We start from the raw sequence: 11139 nt of genomic DNA, 5'->3' as shown, positions 1-11139 counted from the left end.
TGCAGTTGTTAATAATTAGTGTAACTAATGCTTTGTAATAACTAGAGTATAAAACATTGTTATACCTACGGTCGTACAAACGTATGCTTAGCTCCATCTGTGCAAGGATTCCCATTCCAGAGGGACGGTGGAAAGCAAAACCTAGGAGATAGGGAGAGTTTTCGGATACGACTGCTGTAGAGTCAGGTCACCAAGCTCAGCTTTACCTGTCGATAAAGCACTGAGGTGTGGGGGCATATAGTGGGCCTATGTGCATATTTACGAAGTTCAGAAAGTCCTTCCAACCACCCCTTCCAGCTCCGGAAATTGATTATGAGTGTGACATATTCAGAAAAAATTGCATATTTTACAATGACGGCTCGTTTATCCATAAGGCTTCTATCTACCAAGTGAATAAATTAGATACAAACCCATCATTAGGGTCCTGTCTTCCTCAAATGGTTTATCCTAGAGCTCATGAATGACAAGGGCACTGCATAATGACATTGGTCATGCCCTTTGCTCATGCTCCATCTCTTATGAATAAGGAAAGGGCATGCTCAAATTGCTCTGGTAAAATATGAAACTCTCTGGGCATTCAAGCCAACTCCTCATAGCAACAGTAAGTGGTAAGATTGTGGTGGAGTATCATGCAATCTTGATAGCCTCTATCCTATGATAAAAATGTGATAAAGCCAAGCATTAGCCTACTGAGAAAAGGTCTGTCGGAGGAGTGAAAAGCATAAATACAGCATGTGCTCGCTCACAAGTGCCAGTTTAGCAAAAAAAAATTTTTTTTAGAGCCAATGACTATCAAAGCTGTTCATCAGCAAATTCTCATCTACTCAAACTATACTGGGTTTTGTAAACACTGTATTGGCCTGGTTGTTTGTTTTGTTGAAGTTCTTTGTTCACATCATAAGTGTATGAAACAAGCCAATGAAGAGGGTGACACGCTGTGGTGGAAAGTGGCATTTTCAAGGGTGTTTCTTTACTACGGCTCTCTCTCAACCAATGATGATTTCAACTTACTAGAAGCAGGGTCATATTCATTATAGACACGAAGGAAACAGACTGAACTGACCTATAAGAAACAGGTGTTTTCCGTTTTGCTACGTTTTCAGTGTGCACTAGTGAATAAAACCCTGGCTGCATTACCAGGACAGTTTGACTGAGAGAACAATACCGGCCTCTACGCCTCAGGGTTTTGCACAAATCAGTGTGCCTGATTATTCTTCTAAAATATTCAGTGGAATTCAATAGAATCTGAACTGTGTAAAAACATGACTGAGACACTCTATGAGACACTAGTTATGTCAAAAAAAATGGTAATGAAGTTGAAAATAGCCCATCACAATGGTCTCAAGAACAGCCAACCAGTTTATAAAAGATTTGAAAAGGGTTTAGGTTTATTCCATGTAAATTCTGGCATTTCAGGAATCGTTTCAAATTCTAATTCAAGAACTGTAAAGTTCCACAATTTAAATTTCATTGGATATTTTTCAATTACAAAACTTCCTGAATGGATCCAAAACATAAAATGACTGATATACTGTTTACAAATATTTAGAATTCTAATAATAATTTAGGCAAAGGTGCTGAACATTGTTATGATAGCCTATTGTTCAAAATCTATCTTTACAGAAATGTTGAGTTTTAATCCTCGCCTCTCTCTTGTCATTCAAGCCATTTCAGATGCAAAATCAGAGGCAAAATATCACTGTAGCACTACATACAAATAATTTTCCACTCTACTGTAGAGTAAATGCATAGAAGGCAAGCCCGTGCATGGGTGTCTAAGAAACCCCATTGACGAGACAAAACTCGCGGCGTGAACGTGGCAGCCATTTTACATCCTCAAGAGTGAATGAGTGGAGCTGAACTAGTGCCGGGAGTTGTACACTTTTCCTCTTGTAATTATCAAATTTTCCTTCCGAAATAATCAACACCATACAAGTTGGTGATCCATCGGCAGGTATGATGAATACTACTAACTGGTCACGTGATCATAGCACAATTTATAGCTAAAGTAGTTGAGCGTGTGGTGTTTCAAACAATGTGGAAACGGGTGGTTGGGACGGGTTCTCCAGACCGGCTTTTTGAAAATGGACTCTCCCTATGTGGCGGCACGTTGACAAACCACGAAGCTAGCTAGTTACCATACTACAAGGCCTCTCTCTGCTCTACATATGGACATGTCGAGCCGAATTAAGTCAACCATCAAGCCATATATGAGCTTTCGCGGTTTTAATGGTGTCGCTAGCTAACTCAGCCAAGTGGGATAATTATGCTACATCATGAATGACTTGATCATTGTCACTACCTAACTGAACTAGCCAACCAGGGAGCTAACCTCTGCGCGTGAGCGTGCAAACTTCGAGAATTGCCTTTGTCAGATAGTTTTGATTCAACTCGCGAACTAACGACAGTTTAGCGTAACCAATTTGGCTAGGAAAACATGGTCGTCACTCCGCTAACGTTGCCTAGCTAGTATGGATAACTAGCTAGGTTTGTTATTGTGACTTGACAGGGTTGGAGGACCATGATTATTTAACTTAGCGTACTATTATTTAGCTGGCTGCTGGGTAGCTAACGTTATGGATAACGCAGCTAGATGACGTTGGCTAACAATCTGAACACTTGTGGTTTATAGTTAGCTAAATGAAGTTATGAAAACTATAACGATGTTGCTTGACAAGTTTTAGAGAATTGGGTAACGTTAGATAGTTCGCAAACGTTACGTTATTTGCCTGCATTGAAGAGTTTTTGCATGAGCACAAACTGAAATGGCTTCGCGTTAGACTGCTCCATTTACCCTAACTAGCCAAGTTAGCTAACTATCAGTGATTTGCAACACGTTATCAAACATTTTAACTAGATAGATGTAACGTTAGCCTACCACACCATGTCATTTGCTCCTGCACGAATGCTTGCTTACTGTCTTGTTAGCTACCGGAAACGGGTGGCTTGGAGACTCGGTCGCGGTACTCTACCGAAGGAACACGTGTAGCAGCTAGCTAGGTAGTGCTCAAGTCTGCAATCAGTAGGCTAATTTATAATTTAGCGATCAGGCCATGCCATTGTACGCAGCGGGAGATGAACGTGATGTTAGCGAACGTTAGCAGCTATAGCAGTGTTGTGCCAAGTTGTTATTCCAACACAGTCAAAGGCGGGAAATGTCATTACGTGTACACATTTTACCATGTAGCCTAGCTAACTCCTCATAAATTTCACATGCAAACGAAAATAAGTATAAGGTATGCAGATATCCTAAATAACAATCAATACTTTTATTAGGTGTCAGCATTTTCAAAATTGGTACAGATATGCAAATTCCAATATCGTAATTGAAATGTGACCTGATTCCACTTAAGGGAACCCACATGTGTGCCTGTTGCGCATGACACCCCCCCCCTCCCCCAAAAAGCTATCAACAGTCTTGCACTTGACCCAGGATTAATTTGGCTCATTGCATTTGCACAGATTTCTGGAGACATGGCCACAGAACATATTAATGGAAATGGTCCAGAAGAACCAATGGACACCACTGCTGCAGTTACCCATTCTGAACACTTCCAGACTTTATTAGAAGCTGGTTTACCACAGAAAGTTGCTGAAAAACTAGATGAAATTTACATAGCAGGTAAGGCACATTGAATATCCAGCATATTCGTACACAAATTTTACTTTTGCTATTGCATGTGCTGTCATATTTTACATTAACTTTGAATGTGGGAATTGGGATCCTCAAGCAACTTTTTGTGGTTTCCTACCAAAATGGGTACTGCAGTGTAATGGAAAAAAGAGAATTCATACACCACCAATATCGATGTGAAATAAATGTTTTGGGTACATGTCCATTGTCTTAAAGGTATATCTGGGCAGAGCACTGGTGTCACGGACACTTTGTGTTCTCAATAATTACAGTGTAGCAGCACAGATGAGTAAAGAGTTAGGCCACAGTTTAGCGGAGGTCTCTCTGGAAAGTCTCAGGCAGATGGGCACATGCAGCAACAATGGCAGCAGCTGTCGGTGGCTGGGACAGGTGATGGGCCCGCCAAAAGCAGAATGTGCACAAGCTCATTATGGGTGTACAGTGCACAGGACTGCCATATCAAGTTAAAACATCACGTCTGTTATGATTAGTTCTGCAGAGGTTGAAGAAAGTGCTTTTACTCAATGCACTTTGTCCAATTTAAAATATTGGTCTCCTGAAATGGTTCCTTTTCTCTGATTTATGTTATCCAAATTATTCAAATTTTAAGCAATCCCTAAAGAAGTCACAGAAATAAGTGAACTTTGATACCCCCAAACATGCATTGTGGCAAGACCCGTTTGAAAATATGGCATCCCGTAGTTCTGTTCCTGCTAGTAACTGATGTTTTTTTTTATGTCCCTCAGGTTTGGTATCACACAGTGACCTAGATGATAGAGCGATTGAGGCTCTGAAAGAGTTCAACGAAGAAGGTGCTCTGCAAGTTCTGTTGCAGTTCAAGGACAGCGACCTCTCACATGTTCAGGTATGTATGGCGGGGGATGGTGGATTGATTGCATTGTGTGATCAAGTCTTGAAATCAAATGCTACCATTTCACCCTCTAAAGTGTACAGATTTTTCTTTAATCAACAGAACAAAAGTGCCTTTCTTTGTGGAGTTATGAAGACATATAGACAGAGGGAGAAACAGGGTACCAAAGTCTCAGACTCCAATAAAGGACCAGATGAGGCCAAAATCAAAGTATGGTTTTAACGAACATTCTTGATATAAGTGATAATGGAGACATGTCATCATTATCATATACTGTGCAGTTGTTCTCTGGAAGGCATTTGACCTCAATCATGTTATTTCAATAAACAGGCCCTGCTGGAGAGAACTGGCTACACGCTCGATGTGACAACAGGTCAGCGGAAGTATGGAGGCCCCCCTCCAGATTCTGCTCACACAGGGGCACAGCCCACAATTGGTACAGAGGTATGTCTCTACAATAATTCAATGGTGTATTTGATTAGTGTGTTATAGTTTACTTCAGTGTGTATGATAGTGTTTCTGCATTCTGTGTCCAAATAATGAAAATATGTAATTTTTCCTGGAGTAACTCAGATTGTGCTGTTTTACTGCTAAGATCTGACTGGACACCCATTCATTCTGTATTTTGGAGATTTATTATGTAACAATGACCCAAAGTTTCTTTCACACCAAGTTAACCTAATTTTGCTTTCATCTCAGATTTTTGTTGGCAAGATCCCTAGAGATCTATTTGAGGATGAGCTGGTCCCTCTGTTTGAGAAAGCCGGGCCCATTTGGGACCTGCGTCTGATGATGGACCCCCTCAGTGGCCTGAACAGAGGTTACGCCTTTGTCACTTTCTGCACTAAAGAGGCGGCGCAGGAGGCTGTCAAGCTGGTATGTACCACTTGTTGGAATCCTCTCTCATGATAGGAATGGAGAATTTAGCCCACCCAATCATGACATGTCATGCACTCTCTCATACCCACTCCCCTCTTTCCACAGTGTAACAACAATGAAATTCGACCCGGCAAACACATTGGTGTGTGCATCTCTGTGGCCAATAATAGACTATTCGTTGGCTCCATCCCCAAGAGTAAAACAAAAGAGCAGATTGTGGAAGAATTTGCCAAAGTCACAGGTAAGCAGCACTTCTTTTTGTTGAATGATCTTCTGGGACAAATTGACATTTTGCTTGGCCAGTCATATTCTGGCTTGACAAAGATTTATATTTACAGTGACAACAGTGTTTAAACATTGCCTTATGTTACTGAATGCAGCAATCATGATCAACTGCTAGTGTGTTAGATTGCATTTAGTCTGAGTTTGGGTTTATGTATGGTATGCTATGTAAAGCTGGGCTATATTTGCTCAACAGTTTAATTGCTCATTTCCAGTGTCAGGGTTCAGTGTCCAAATGATGAAATACATCTATTCTATCCTGGAGTAACTCTGGTTACGCTGATAGTTTACCGCTAAGATCTGACTGGACACTTTGCACTTAACTGGGCACAAATCCGTGGTCTCAAGACTTGTCCAAGGAGAACAGTTTTTTAAAACTAAATGTTTTGACTAAACCGAAGGAAACATTCCATGAATGTGTGATATTTTGTTCTGCTGCCAACTATTTCAATAGGGTACTCTCTAGAGTAACTCCGTTCCATTCGTTTTTGCTTTGCATTTTTGCATGGAGAAGGAGCAAGCTTTCTTGTGCACTGGTCACTGTTCAGCTAGGATACCCTTTATGCCTTTCCCCTTCTGCCTCTCTTTCAACAGAGGGTCTTAACGATGTCATACTGTACCATCAGCCAGAAGACAAGAAAAAGAACAGAGGCTTTTGCTTCCTGGAATATGAAGACCACAAAACTGCCGCTCAGGCCCGCCGCCGGCTGATGAGTGGCAAGGTCAAGGTGTGGGCGAATGTGGTGACTGTGGAGTGGGCTGACCCCATAGAAGACCCTGATCCTGAGGTCATGGCCAAGGTAAGTGGAGCAAAGTTAACAGGACTCATTTCGCCTGTGATAAATTGTTTTGTATTGTCTGTCCATTAAACCTGTGAAATATTTCAGAGTTAACATTGATTTGATTTCAACGCTGTTTACCAGGGAGTAAGAATGGAAGTAACCACCAGTGTATGAGAGAGACAGAGACACAGACTTTTCAAGTGTAATTGATAAGCCACTACCATTTTCCTCCCAGGTGAAAGTGCTGTTTGTCCGAAACCTTGCGAGCACTGTAACGGAGGAAATACTTGAAAAGGCCTTCAGTCATTTTGGCAAGTTGGAGCGGGTGAAGAAGCTGAAAGACTACGCCTTCATCCACTTTGAGGAGAGAGAGAGCGCAGTCAAGGTACATGCTGGAGTCTTTATATTACTCTAACCAAAGTATCACAAAACTGGTAACAATGGCTGTTTTTTGTGTAGTTATTCAACTTGCCTCTTTTGACAGGCCTTGGCCGACCTGAATGGGAAAGACCTGGAGGGAGAGCACATTGAAATAGTCTTTGCAAAGCCACCTGACCAGAAGAGGAAAGAACGCAAAGCCCAGAGACAAGCGGCTAAGACACAAATGTAAGCAAAGACAATTGATTTTCAGTTACTTGAGGCCTGCAAATACGGGTCAAAATTATAGTTGCGTTGTTGGGCAGCCTTTCACCTTTGAATGATTGAATAGAAAAGTTAACGTGATCTAACAAGCGCAAATGCGTCCTGTACTGTTACTAAACAAGTGCATATCCTCTCCCCAGGTATGACGATTACTATTACTACGGCCCACCTCACATGCCACCTCCCACAAGAGGCAGAGGACGAGGCGGCGGCCGAGGAGGCTACTCTTACCCCCATGACTACTACGGCTATGAAGATTACTACGATTACTATGGCTACGACTACCACAACTACCGGGGTGGCTATGAAGACCCCTACTACGGCTATGAGGACTTCCAAGCTCCCGGCAGAGGACGAGGAGGGGCCCGAGGCGGAGCCCGTGGTGGTGCCACCCTATCCTCCCGGGGCCGTGGAGCTGCCACACCCAGGGGCAGAGTGGGTGGCTTTTCTCAGCGAGGTGGAAGTGGCCCTGGATCGAGCAGAGGTGTGCAGGGGACCAAAGGGGCACTGGGTAAATAGGGACTAGCTGTGTTGGCAATGGTCAATAGCAAATGTTTGCTATCAGCTACACAAAAATGCAAACATACTATTTGGGCAGGACTGCCCCCCCCCCCCCCTCCACAACCTTAAACAAATGTTTTCAACCTGCATTAATTTCTTCCTTATGGCATAAATTGACCATAGTTCGCTATTTACATTCTGTGTAAAATATAGGCCTTGAAAGTAAGGAATCATAAAGATGCAGACCTGCCAACCGGGACATATCTTGCGTACCATGCACGCAATTTGATGTCAAAGTACGCTGGTACGAAAAACAACCCTAAAATAAATAGGCTTCTAGTTGGCACACTGTGGTTTTTGACAACTGATCCAATCCACTTCATCCATTGATACTACTGATGTGTGAGGAAAAAAGGTTGGGAAAATGGAGAACGAACTGTTTGCCGACTACATTTTCCAGAATTGTATGTGTTAGTTAGTTACAGCGTTTAGCGAGAACACTTTCTTGGCCGCACAGGCGTTGATCTCTGCAAAGGTAGTAGGCGCGAGCGCATTGATGAGCAAGGAAACGGTGAAGTGTTGCGGTAGTTCAGTGCACGTCGCTGTGTGGATGGCAATAGACATGGGAGAGAACTGTTCTGCTAATACCGTCCTTCACAGAAAGTTATGTTAAAGATTAGTAAGCCTATGTTAATTAGTCAGTTCTTGGTCTGTCCTCTTGATATAGCTGTCAACAGTAGGCTGCTAATGACGTGATAATAGTCAGTTCGCCAATGACCAAGGTATGTTGAATGAATGGCAGCCTAGTAGTCCGACCTAATTTGATGGATTATGTCAGGGATGGAGATCTGAAACAAGCTGAAAGGCCTAGTTCAGTTTCATATTCCAAATAGCCTATAGTAAACCAGACTACTGAATGTTATATTGCATCCAGTAATTTAATTATATTCTGAATTTTGTCTCCAAACTAAATTAAGCCAGTTTTACACTTTCACTAGACTATCCACATAAAGACACCTATTAATTAGAATAATCATTACCCCTAAATTTAACATAGGAAAAAAATAATTTAGGATCAAACAAGACTTCTGTTGACTATTGTTTGATGAACTTTAAGACTATGTTTCAGGAAATGGCAGTTACAGGTGTTTCAAAAATTATAAATCCTCTAACTTCCTCTGGACCTCCCCCTACCCAACCGTAGGTCTACATCAGCACCACGTCAGAAAATTCTAGAGAGAGCCCTGATTTTGTACATTTTAGACATATTTCTAGTTATCTACTGAAGCGCAACCACTTACCAAGTACCCATAACAGTCTATAGTCTACCATTCCTACTGAGCCAGTCTTCTGCCAACATTATTAGGCAAAAAAAGGTGCATTTGCCTATGATTTGAGCAATGTGGGTGTCGACGCGGGCTGTTATGGGAGCTGGGGGTGCCGCCGCCACACTGAAGTGGTACCCGTAAAAAATTATTCAAGGTTGGCAGGTCTGCAGACGTCACCATTTTATTCCTTGTCTTTTGAAAGCTGAGCCTCACATTCAAATGGTAATTTTCAATGTACAGATTTGTATTTAGCTTTTGGTGTCCAAATGATGAAAATATGTATATTCTATCTTGGATTAAGTCTGGTTACGCTGATAGTTTACCGTGAAGATCTGACTGGCATTATTTTTTTTTAAATTTCTGTCCATGTCTTTAGAAGGCTTCCTCAAATTAGTGATGGGTATGTATGCTTATTCTCAACATTTCAAAACACACCTGACTTTTGGCCTTAGGTCTAAACCTTAACAGGTGTCACCTTTCAGAGCACTAATTGAAAGGTCTGCTCCTCTGCAGATTTAGGGTCACCCTAATCTAGTGTTTTTTTGTTTTTTTTATTATTATTTTTTTATACATGATTGAATGTCATTAGTTCTGTGTTGTGATTGTTTTTTATTATTATTTTGAATTCCATTCCAATTCTGTCTATTTGCTTGGTCAGCAGGGAAAAGGGGTCGAGGCCGGTCCTGACCTGTCACAATGAAGACTGACTTACTGTGTTGGGTTACACCAGAAGCTGCAATGGATACGGATGGAGAAGTCAGCAAAATGGTCCAATATTCCAGCCTTACAGAAGCATCTCCCCCAAACTGCCACCTAAACAATCAGCGGATTATTTAGAAAAACTTGCCTCCCCCTGTATGCCCCACCCACCCCCAAAAATGCCATTTTAAATAATTATTGAAGAATTTGCACTTTTTAAGTTTCTTAGTTTGAAGTGGCTCAAAGGAGCTTGATGCTATTGTATATTTTTGTGCTAATCACAATTTTTATTGTTGGAATATCCCTGTTCATCTTAATCGTTTGATTTGGATGTTTGAAGAGAACATTTGCAGGTTTTAGGTGTAACCACCTGGCATGGATAAGTCAGGCATTCCAGGAAAGTGGTTATTTTCAGAACTTGTCTTTTTTAAAGGGTTGGTTAACTACCTCAGTACAGAGGATTAAACTACCCAGCCTGTACTGTAAATAGGGAAACTATATTGATGAAAGCAGGGCTTGTTTCCTACAAAATATGCACAAGAGCAGCAGCAGAACCGAAAGGACTTGCTGCAGCTCTGACATGGCAAACAGTCAAACTGGGCATGCAAAAATAATCTCATATGATGAGCCTGAACAAGCCCTGCTTTTATCCTATTTTGAACTGAATAAGACACCTTGCTTCTTCAGATTATTGTAGTTACTGGTTGTATAGTTTGGAAAATGTTACTTTTGTAAAGGCTTGAACATCAACAAAGGCATCAACTGCCTTTGAAAAAGCCCTGCAGTGTCCCTTTGCCACTCCAATAATTGTTTTTGTTTTTAGAATAGATCAGATTGTTCAGTACCACCCCCTTTACTGTAAAATAAATGTGACATCTTGAATGATCCCTCTAACTCTAAGCCAGCTACTATGTAATCAAGTCTCTTGATTAAAAAGGAATTGCCATACTGCCCAGCCAGCGAGCATGTGTGCCTGTAGCTGTTTCGAAGGGGATCGTGATCATGCAGTTGTAAAAGGGACACTGCAGCTGTTATTCGTATTCCATGTATAGCGAAAAGGAGACTGAACTATTCATCCGGTTTTGTACACTGTTAACTCCCTCAATAAAATAATTACAACCACCTTTTGAAAAAATGTTAGCAGTTTTAAACTATTGTTGGTGGCCAACCACGTTTTTGCATTCCTGCAAATAAATTGTTTTATACTGTAAAATGGAGGTGAGTGTAACTTATTTTTGTAATAAAGTTTTTGATTTCTATCTGTGTCTTACTCTCTGTATGACATCTTGTTAAACCATGTCACACATTTTATGCACTGATTATAGCTTTCTGATGCACATCACACAGTCACTGAGTGTACTTTCTCATTCCCAGGGAGTCTTCAACTAGAGGCGCATGTGTAACGTCACTATCCTGTGATTTCAATTCAATCATTACATTCAGTTATAATAAGCACTTCGTTGGCAGTGAGTACTGCTGCCACGCATGTTAGTCGTTTGCTGCTAGCCTGCCACTACACGA

The 11139-nt window shown here is 41.4% G+C and overlaps 1 protein-coding gene across 4 annotated transcripts; it reads left to right on the top strand.

The window, feature by feature from the left end:
* The first annotated feature begins 1821 nt into the window (after positions 1-1821).
* On the top strand, positions 1822-10877 carry LOC120023164 (heterogeneous nuclear ribonucleoprotein Q-like). 4 transcript variants are annotated; one of them, XM_038967178.1, is made up of 12 exons: positions 1822-1954; positions 3463-3622; positions 4381-4499; positions 4608-4715; positions 4836-4949; positions 5205-5381; positions 5490-5625; positions 6261-6466; positions 6684-6833; positions 6933-7054; positions 7231-7574; positions 9581-10877. In XM_038967178.1, exons 2-12 carry the CDS (start codon positions 3475-3477, stop codon positions 9604-9606), a joined length of 1650 nt encoding a protein of 549 aa, XP_038823106.1. In that variant the 5' UTR covers positions 1822-1954; positions 3463-3474; the 3' UTR covers positions 9607-10877. The 4 variants fall into 4 exon arrangements, with proteins under 4 accessions (XP_038823106.1, XP_038823105.1, XP_038823104.1 ...); XM_038967177.1 differs by having other exon boundaries at positions 9578-10877; XM_038967176.1 differs by having other exon boundaries at positions 7231-7601; positions 9578-10877.
* Positions 10878-11139: the final 262 nt, after the last annotated feature.

Source organism: Salvelinus namaycush, chromosome 28 (assembly GCF_016432855.1).
Source record: "Salvelinus namaycush isolate Seneca chromosome 28, SaNama_1.0, whole genome shotgun sequence".
Classification (NCBI taxonomy): domain Eukaryota; kingdom Metazoa; phylum Chordata; class Actinopteri; order Salmoniformes; family Salmonidae; genus Salvelinus; species Salvelinus namaycush.
Note: the sequence above shows the minus strand (reverse complement) of the source record. Positions and strands in the feature narration are given on the sequence as shown.

Excerpts from the sequence above, each read along its gene's own strand:
- LOC120023164 (XM_038967176.1), top strand. The coding sequence starts at position 3,475 with ATGGCCACAGAACATATTAATGGAAATGGTCCAGAAGAACCAATGGAC. Across the intron at positions 6,834-6,932 it reads AGAGAGAGAGCGCAGTCAAG|GCCTTGGCCGACCTGAATGG; the intron begins GTACATGCTGGA and ends CTCTTTTGACAG. Across the intron at positions 7,602-9,577 it reads GGGGACCAAAGGGGCACTGG|CAGGGAAAAGGGGTCGAGGC; the intron begins GTAAATAGGGAC and ends TTGCTTGGTCAG.